The sequence below is a fragment of the Megalops cyprinoides genome, chromosome 18 (assembly GCF_013368585.1).
Source record: "Megalops cyprinoides isolate fMegCyp1 chromosome 18, fMegCyp1.pri, whole genome shotgun sequence".
NCBI classification, from domain to species: Eukaryota; Metazoa; Chordata; class Actinopteri; order Elopiformes; family Megalopidae; genus Megalops; species Megalops cyprinoides.
Window position 1 is genome coordinate 23,728,846 of NC_050600.1, and position 7,885 is coordinate 23,736,730.

A 7,885-nucleotide genomic window follows, 5' to 3' on the forward strand; every position below is an offset into this window, starting at 1 on the left:
GCTACTTAATGACTGCACTGTGCACTGCTGCCTTGCAGATGAGCTGAAGATGTGGCATTAAGCAACGTAAAGCATTAGGCAAATTAAAATATCAGTTTCTTTAATTTTTTAATTCTTTAACTTTTTCAAAAAGTTTTCTTATGCTTTCCCTAAGTGTTAAAATACAACAGTAGTTGTTGCGGATGATGGAAATATCTTGATGACTGAAAATTGTGTTTCTGGGGTCACATAGGCTGTACTCTGTTAACCAGATTTTTTCACCTGAACTTGTTTTGTTTATGGATGTTTTGTTTGTTTACCTGAAGTGTGGCATTGGAGCCCAGTAAACTAGAAGAGGAAGATTATGAGGATGTCCCCATAAACAAAACCTGGGTTCTGTCGCCCAAGGTCTACGAGAGCGATGTCACCTCGATCCTGAACAAACTGCTGCAGGGCTATGACAACAAACTCCGCCCTGACATCGGAGGCAAGTTATGGCGGCCATTTTGTGTTTTCCATCTGTTTGTGCCCTTGAGTCCAACGGCCCATATGTGAGGAGGGCTGTGCTTTTAAAAAAAAGAAGAGGACACATGAGACCTCAAGTCTTTGGCCTCTCTAAATGGGGGCACAATTCGCCACTTGAATTGCTTAATAATTTTCTCCCTCTTAACCGCATGGTGAGTGTTCTGCCACAAAATGGTTGCTGTCTGTCACCCAGATGGGTGCCACTCATTGGTTGTGGCTAAGGTGAGTTGACCCCCTACCTTTGCTACGAGTTGCTCCGAGATGCATGGAAGGCTCTATATAAATGCAATCCAAAAACTAGGTCAAGTCAATTCATAGATTGCCTGTGTGTGTTAAAGGGTATTTGCATCAGTTCTATAGCTTTCACAGTCAAAATCAGCTTGATCTTTGTACTGTAGCCAGGGCCAAGTGGTTTTAAGCAATTGATTGCTGAGTTGCTAGACTGAAACAGAGCCAGATGGCTATTGATCGTGGTGTAGTGCTATAAGTGTGAAGGCTTAAGTTCATTAGCTTCTTACATTCAGTGCAAGACATGAGTAAATATATTAAACAGAGACACAGCTGGGTGGCTACATCCATTATTTTAAATAGTGTGGAATACAGGAGAATTTGAACCAGAGCGCCCCTAATTCACACCGCCGATGAAGTAGAACTACTAGATTTAAGGAGGTCTGTAGCGCTAGACTATTACGACAGATGCACAGATAGCTCCGAATGAAATTTAAGCTTTGTGATCCGTTGTCTGCAGCCAATTTCTCACCTGCTGGTAAATCTCTTGCAGTGAAGCCGACGGTCATTGAGACGGCGGTGTACGTCAACAGCATTGGACCAGTCGACCCCATCAACATGGTGAGCACGTGGCCTCTTTATTAGAACGAGCCGCGCACTCGGCACATTAAGGACTTTCCCAAGCTTTAGAACATCGTCGCATCCATTCCGTTAGAATGCCGTGAAAGCAGCGGCAGTTACAGGTTATTGAGAATGAGAGCCCTTGTAAGCAGGTGGTTTTAGGTTCAAATCCTGTATTTGGCAGTACTGTTTTGTTCTGGATTGTTTCAGTAAAAATCCAGGTGTTCAGATGAGTAATATATGAGTCACCCTGTATAAGGGTGTGTGGCAAGTAAACAAATAAATGAAATAGGCTAAAACAGGCTAAATAGGCACTTGTGTGATGTGTATGGTATAAGCAGATGTTGAAGGGGATCATTGCTTTACCCTTCATCTTGGATTTTAGGAGGGGTAGCTGCTGCTGACAGACTGAATTACTACTCAGTCAGATCCTTAGACCACTGTACACTTTGTTAATTGAGAAAAGCGTGGCCATGTTATTACCCAGAGTCATTTAGCACTGTAGCACATTAGCTTTGATCATGTGACAGCATGGTGGTAATAACTACTCTCTGGACCTATTCATGGTGGAAGCATGTTTTTGATCTGTTGAGGTTTCTCTTAGATCTCGATTGTCTTTGATATTGCATTCATTATAGTTATCTCATGATTTGTGGGTCACTTTGACATAATAACAATGACACAGACAGTGACAGAAACGATGGCGAGGATTAACTACTGCTACTGCCAACACTATTGTCATTATTATTGCTAGTGGAACAAATGAGAATCTTGTTCCAGGAATACACCATCGACATATTCTTCGCCCAGACATGGTACGACAGCCGCCTGAAGTTCAACAGCACCATGAAGCTCCTGATGCCCAACAGCAACATGGTGGGGAAGATCTGGATCCCGGACACCTTCTTCCGCAACTCCAGGAAGTCCGATGCCCACTGGATCACCACGCCCAATCGGCTGCTGAGGCTGTGGAGCAACGGCCGGGTGATGTACACGCTGAGGTGGGGGCCGCACGTCACTCTACGTGATTCGCTGATTTAACCATGCAGGTGATAGACTACCTTTTCTGTGTGGCTGTAAATTATTCGTGTGTAGAAATTACAGCCACAGTTAAGTGCTTTACTCAAGTCACACTGGCGCCCTTTGAGTTACAAGCCCTGGTCCTCACCACTATGCTGTACTCCACTGAGTAATCACATACTCTTTTATTGTGAACTCCATGAACCTGTTAGAGAAGATTGTTTTAAGAGATCAGTATTGTTTGGTGCAGGTCCCTTGGTGTGGTTGAGGCACCTTTCGTGCTCCGATGTGGCAGAACAACTGAACCTCTTTCACTGAACCCCTAGGTTGACCATTAACGCGGAATGCTACCTTAAGCTGCACAACTTCCCCATGGACGAGCACTCCTGCCCGCTGGAGTTCTCGAGCTGTAGGTGTTCCGCCTGCTGCGCGCAGTTCTGCCGTCACGTCGGTTTCGCCATCCTACCCTTATCCTCCCCGCCAGCCCATCTGCACCCCCCTACCAAAAATGACAGAGGTCAAAATGTGACCTCTTACTGCAGAAATCATCTCGCTGCAGAAAGTGGACTCCATCCACTTTAATGAATCAACATCTCCGCCATGCATTCTTCTCATATGCTCATAAGAGATGGGGGGGTTATCGCATACAACAGCCCAAAAGATGATGTTGGCATCATAAGCTCATCTTGCAGCTAGATATGATTCACGCTACGTCTGTGTCATATTTCACCAGTGCGTGCATCGCCGTGCGCCTTTCCGTGCTCGTTGTCCTCCTGCCTCCTGGCTGGCTGTGCTGGATGCGGGGGCACATCGTGGTTTGAGTGACGACTCATCAGTGATTTTTTTTCGCTCTCTCTCTCTCTCTCTCGCTTATTTGTGCTCTTGGACATTTGTGTGTCGCTGATGCACTGTCATCGTTGTTTTGTTTTGTTTTGGTTTCCCGAGGACCGCCAGCGTCCTGAATGGCTGAATGGTTCTGAGGGGGCACAGAGCTGAATGTTTTTTTTTTTCTTTTCCCCCTCGTCCCGTGGCCCCCCGTAGATGGCTATCCTAAAAACGAGATTCTATACCGCTGGCAGAGGAGGTCGGTGGAGGTGGCGGATCAGCGGTACTGGAGGCTGTATCAGTTTGCGTTTGTGGGCCTGCGAAACTCCTCCGATGTGGCGCGCACGCAATCAGGTACGAGTGATCCTCCATTTTATTTACAATGGCTGCAGGGAATAGAAGGGAAAAATAGCCACGCGATGGCTAACGAATGGTGTTAATTCGGGTCTTAATTTTACCAATGGGACATTGAGGCTTCACTGACCCGTATGTGGGTGGGGCCATTGGGTCACCAGCTCACTGGCTTGCATCACTCCGTGTTTTTCATTGGTTCATACAAGTGGTTGGTTCATACAAGTCATTGATGGACACCGTGCGATGAGTCTAGCTCCACCCATCATGGGGGTTGGTAAATCCTCACCCCCCTATGACCTCTGTGTTGAGACTTTCCGTAATGTTCTGCTGTAGTTGCGTGCCTAGCCTGTAGCGTGTCTCCCCTCAGGAGAATACGTCGTCATGTCGGTGTTCTTCGACCTGAGTCGGCGGATGGGCTACTTCACCATTCAGACCTACATTCCTTGCAGCATGATAGTGGTGCTGTCCTGGGTCTCCTTCTGGATCAACAAAGACGCGGTGCCAGCGAGGACATCCCTAGGTAGGTCCCGGCCTGTCACAGATAATCGAAACACTTCTCATCACATTCGCTTAGCCATTCAAACGAATTTGTCCTTATCTGGGGCACCCAGACCGTGATGGGAGGGAGGGGAGGGGCAGTCTGACCTGCAGCTCCAGTGAGCTTGGCCCTTTAAAAGGAAAAACACGTTTTGACATTTTGAACACACTTTGGCATTTACATACATCTGATTTATCTGTTCACTTTTATCACATTTATCTGTTCAATTCACGTGTGTGAAAGAAATGGCTTTTCTGTCCCTGCCCAAAGCCATTCCTAACCGATCGTGCTCTATTCAGACCCACACAACATTCAACATTAGGCAGACTAATTCCACATAATTGAAAAGGCAGTTATCTGTCCTACATGTGAGTTTGCGCACAACTGTATGGATTTATACTTTGTATTTAACTCTTAATGGGTTTCAATAGTACGGGTTAGATAGTGATGTGAGGTGTGTCATTTTCATTGGCCCCCAAGTGTCCCCCTGCTCGTATGTGTTCCGTGTCACTGAATTCACACTCCCGCCCTCCCCCCGCACCGCCAGGGATCACCACGGTGCTCACCATGACGACCCTCAGCACCATATCGCGGAAGTCGCTCCCGAAAGTGTCGTACGTGACGGCCATGGACCTGTTTGTGTCAGTCTGCTTCATCTTCACCTTCGCCGCGCTCATGGAGTACGGCACGCTGCACTACTTCACCAGCAACAGGAAACCCAGGAGGCCGGGGGCAGACGCCGCCAACGCCGCCACTGCGCAGGTGAGCCCATCGGATGGCTGCTGGCTTGTAAATGGAGCCCTGGGGGACACTGACTTTATTATTTTTCTACACATGGCAGTGACACGCGGTTATACGGTGGCCATGAAGGGTGTCATGATTCATAAATCTGAGGAGGTGTAAAAATAGGCACTCTATATACATGGGGAGTAAATCTAGCATGTAATGTGTGCGCGCCTACATAAATTGTGTGTGTGGGCGTATGTACATGTAGTTCCGCGTGCGTGTGTCTGTATGTGTTTTAATATCTGTGTGTCCTGTGTGAGTGTGTGTCCGCATGCATATTTGTGTCTTTTTATAGTTTTATAGCTGTCAGGCTGAGATGAGGCATAATGCAGCTAGTTTAATGTGGTTCATGTATTTATTCTGGCCATGAACATATTCAGTGCTATAATCAACACACTGTCAGTTGTCTTATTAGTCTCTGATTATTTCTTGTTGTGCTATGCTAATTGTGGTGTTGCTACCACCATACCAGCCCCCCCCCCCCCCCCCCCCCCTCCCCCGCCGTCCCACATTTGCATAGCTTAAGGCTTTTCATTTCCCTTCATCGCTGACATAAAAGGGATCTTAATGAAGGCCATTTAAGGTGGCATTTATAATTTTCCGCTATAACGGGTTGTGTATGAACTGGAAGAAATGAGTACTGCCTTAAATTCGTCACGGGGTTTGAAGCATTGCACTAGGTGTGTGCATCGACCACAGAAACTTCAGTGTCTTACTCTGGTAAAGAAGGAGAAAGGCGTGAAAACGCACAGTTTAGGTGTAGGCCTCTGTTCCGCCGAGCAACCTGCTGATGTTTGCCGGAATAGACTGATTAAGAGAGATTTGCATATAAATAGCAAGATTCCTGCGGTGCATAATCTTATTTGCACAACTGCCACAGAAGTTAAATTCCTTTAATTTGAGAAAGCACATTTAGCATTGCAGATAAATTACGGAGCCGGCACCAGTAAATTGACTTTGTAAAAAAATTTCTTCCTCTCCTATATGCATATATACAGGGAACTAGTGAAACCCCAGCAGTGTTTTGTAGTGAAATTCTCATGGGTTACAAATGCCTTGTAGAATACAATACAATTTTTTCTTTAAATTGCTCAGACTGAAGTCATCTGCTTCAATGAAACCCACAGCTGAATGCTGAATCACACCCGCATTGCTTTCTCATTGTACCTTCTATTGCTTTTACACTGACAAAGCTGTGTGGACATGTTCTTAAATTTTCACCTTTGATATTTGTCAGTTTTATACTCCAATACGCCCCTCTCACCTTCTTCCCACCACCATCCCCTATTCCTCCTTCCCTCCTTCCCGCCCGCCCCAACTCAAGCCTGACTTTTTACCTGCCTACCTGACAGAGATCCCCCACGGTCAATGTTAGGACGGAGACCTCCCTGCTTCAGATGAGCAACATCGCCCCCTACCGCCAGGAGGAGAACTGCGCCTACGAGTGCCTGGATGGCAAGGATTGTGCCGGCTTCTTCTGCTGCTTCGACGACTGCCACTCGGGGGCGTGGCGTGAGAACCGGATGCACGTCCACGTCTCCAAGATCGACTCCTATTCCAGAATATTCTTCCCCACTGCTTTTGGCCTCTTCAACCTTGTGTACTGGGTGGGATACTTGTATTTGTAAAAAAAAAAAAAAAGTTCCAGGTGATGTTGATTCTAGAACTTCCACTGTTCCTCCCCATTATCAGTGCCAATTGCGCCTTTTCATACTAAGACGCGAAATATAACTTTTATGTAAAACATCAAATTAACATCCAAAGGAATTGTTTGCTAACAGCAACAGAGAAATTGTGAAGGAACCTGAATTTTGAAATCCATCAGTTTCATCAGCTTGCCACCACCCACTTCTGCACAGACGTTCCTTTGTTTTGATTGTGGAACATGATTCATTTCTGTGTGTAATTCCACAAATGTCCTCTGTTATTCAAAATTTCCTGACATTTCCTAATGTCCCTGCGTTCTTTGGAAAAAGCAAGGGTACCCAGCGATCATTAGGAGAAATATCTTTATGTAGAATTTTGCTAAATCAGAAATTTTCTGTGACCCTGAGAACATACCACAAAATCAAATTACCACGTGACTTAAATTAAAACTGGCTAGAATGTAATTTACATTTTTTTTCCAACGATATCATGTCAGTGGAATTTCCAATTGCTGTACTTGTACTTGCAAAAGCCAGCCTATTAGCTAGCCCATTCACTGGCTAGGTGGCATATCCAGCAGTGACATATGGATAATGTCAGGGAAGTTACTGAGTTTATTGTAACAAGTTACATACTACTTTAGTTAGCGGTTTCATATAATCAATATACCTTCCTGTCTTGAGTTCAGCCAATCATTTTATAAAAGTTATATGGCACTCAAACATTCAAATATTGGCACAGCTAGGGGTTTGTTATCTCAAGAAAGGAAATAAAACTTGTTCAGTCATGTTTTTGTTTCCATATCAGCTTATTCTTGTCTTTATTATTGTTTTCTTATTTCTCTGGGAATGTTGTTTTATGATGATATTGCCTGGTGAACCCAGAGAGATACCAGAGATGATCCTCTGAAAGCTCCATATATGGTTACGCACAGACCCAATCCGTAAAACTATAATCTGTCTCAGTTTACTGTAAACATGCTGAAGCCTTGAGCTGTGAAGAGCGGATGGATTTTAAGCATGCTCTGTTTTAGGGTCTGTTTTGGGGGGTCTTGGAGATGCTAAATAGAGGTTAAGTTCTCCAAGTTTTGTTACCCTTGTAAGTCTATGATTGATAATATGATTGAGATTGCTGCAATAATAATTAACAGTAATGTGCAGTACAACAAGCAGTTATTTGAATTACTGTAGATATCGTAAATATACTAGCATAATTAGTAAAAGTGTTATTTTGTACAGACACTTAAATCTTGACTTTTACTGTTACTGTGTATATTCAAGGACGAAATGCACTAGCAGAATAAAACCTACCTTTAAATGTGTTAATCCAATATACCACAGTTGCAACACCTTCTGATAAATG

At 44.7% G+C, this 7,885-nt stretch overlaps 1 protein-coding gene across 1 annotated transcript; it reads left to right on the plus strand.

Annotated features, from left to right (window-relative positions):
- Nucleotides 1–1,282: 1,282 nt before the first annotated feature.
- Nucleotides 1,283–6,504, plus strand: LOC118792871 (gamma-aminobutyric acid receptor subunit gamma-1-like). Its single transcript, XM_036550700.1, has 7 exons — nucleotides 1,283–1,353; nucleotides 2,134–2,354; nucleotides 2,700–2,782; nucleotides 3,415–3,552; nucleotides 3,920–4,072; nucleotides 4,638–4,852; nucleotides 6,229–6,504. Exons 1-7 carry the CDS (start codon nucleotides 1,351–1,353, stop codon nucleotides 6,502–6,504), a joined length of 1,089 nt encoding a protein of 362 aa, XP_036406593.1. The 5' UTR covers nucleotides 1,283–1,350.
- The last annotated feature ends 1,381 nt before the right edge of the window (nucleotides 6,505–7,885 follow it).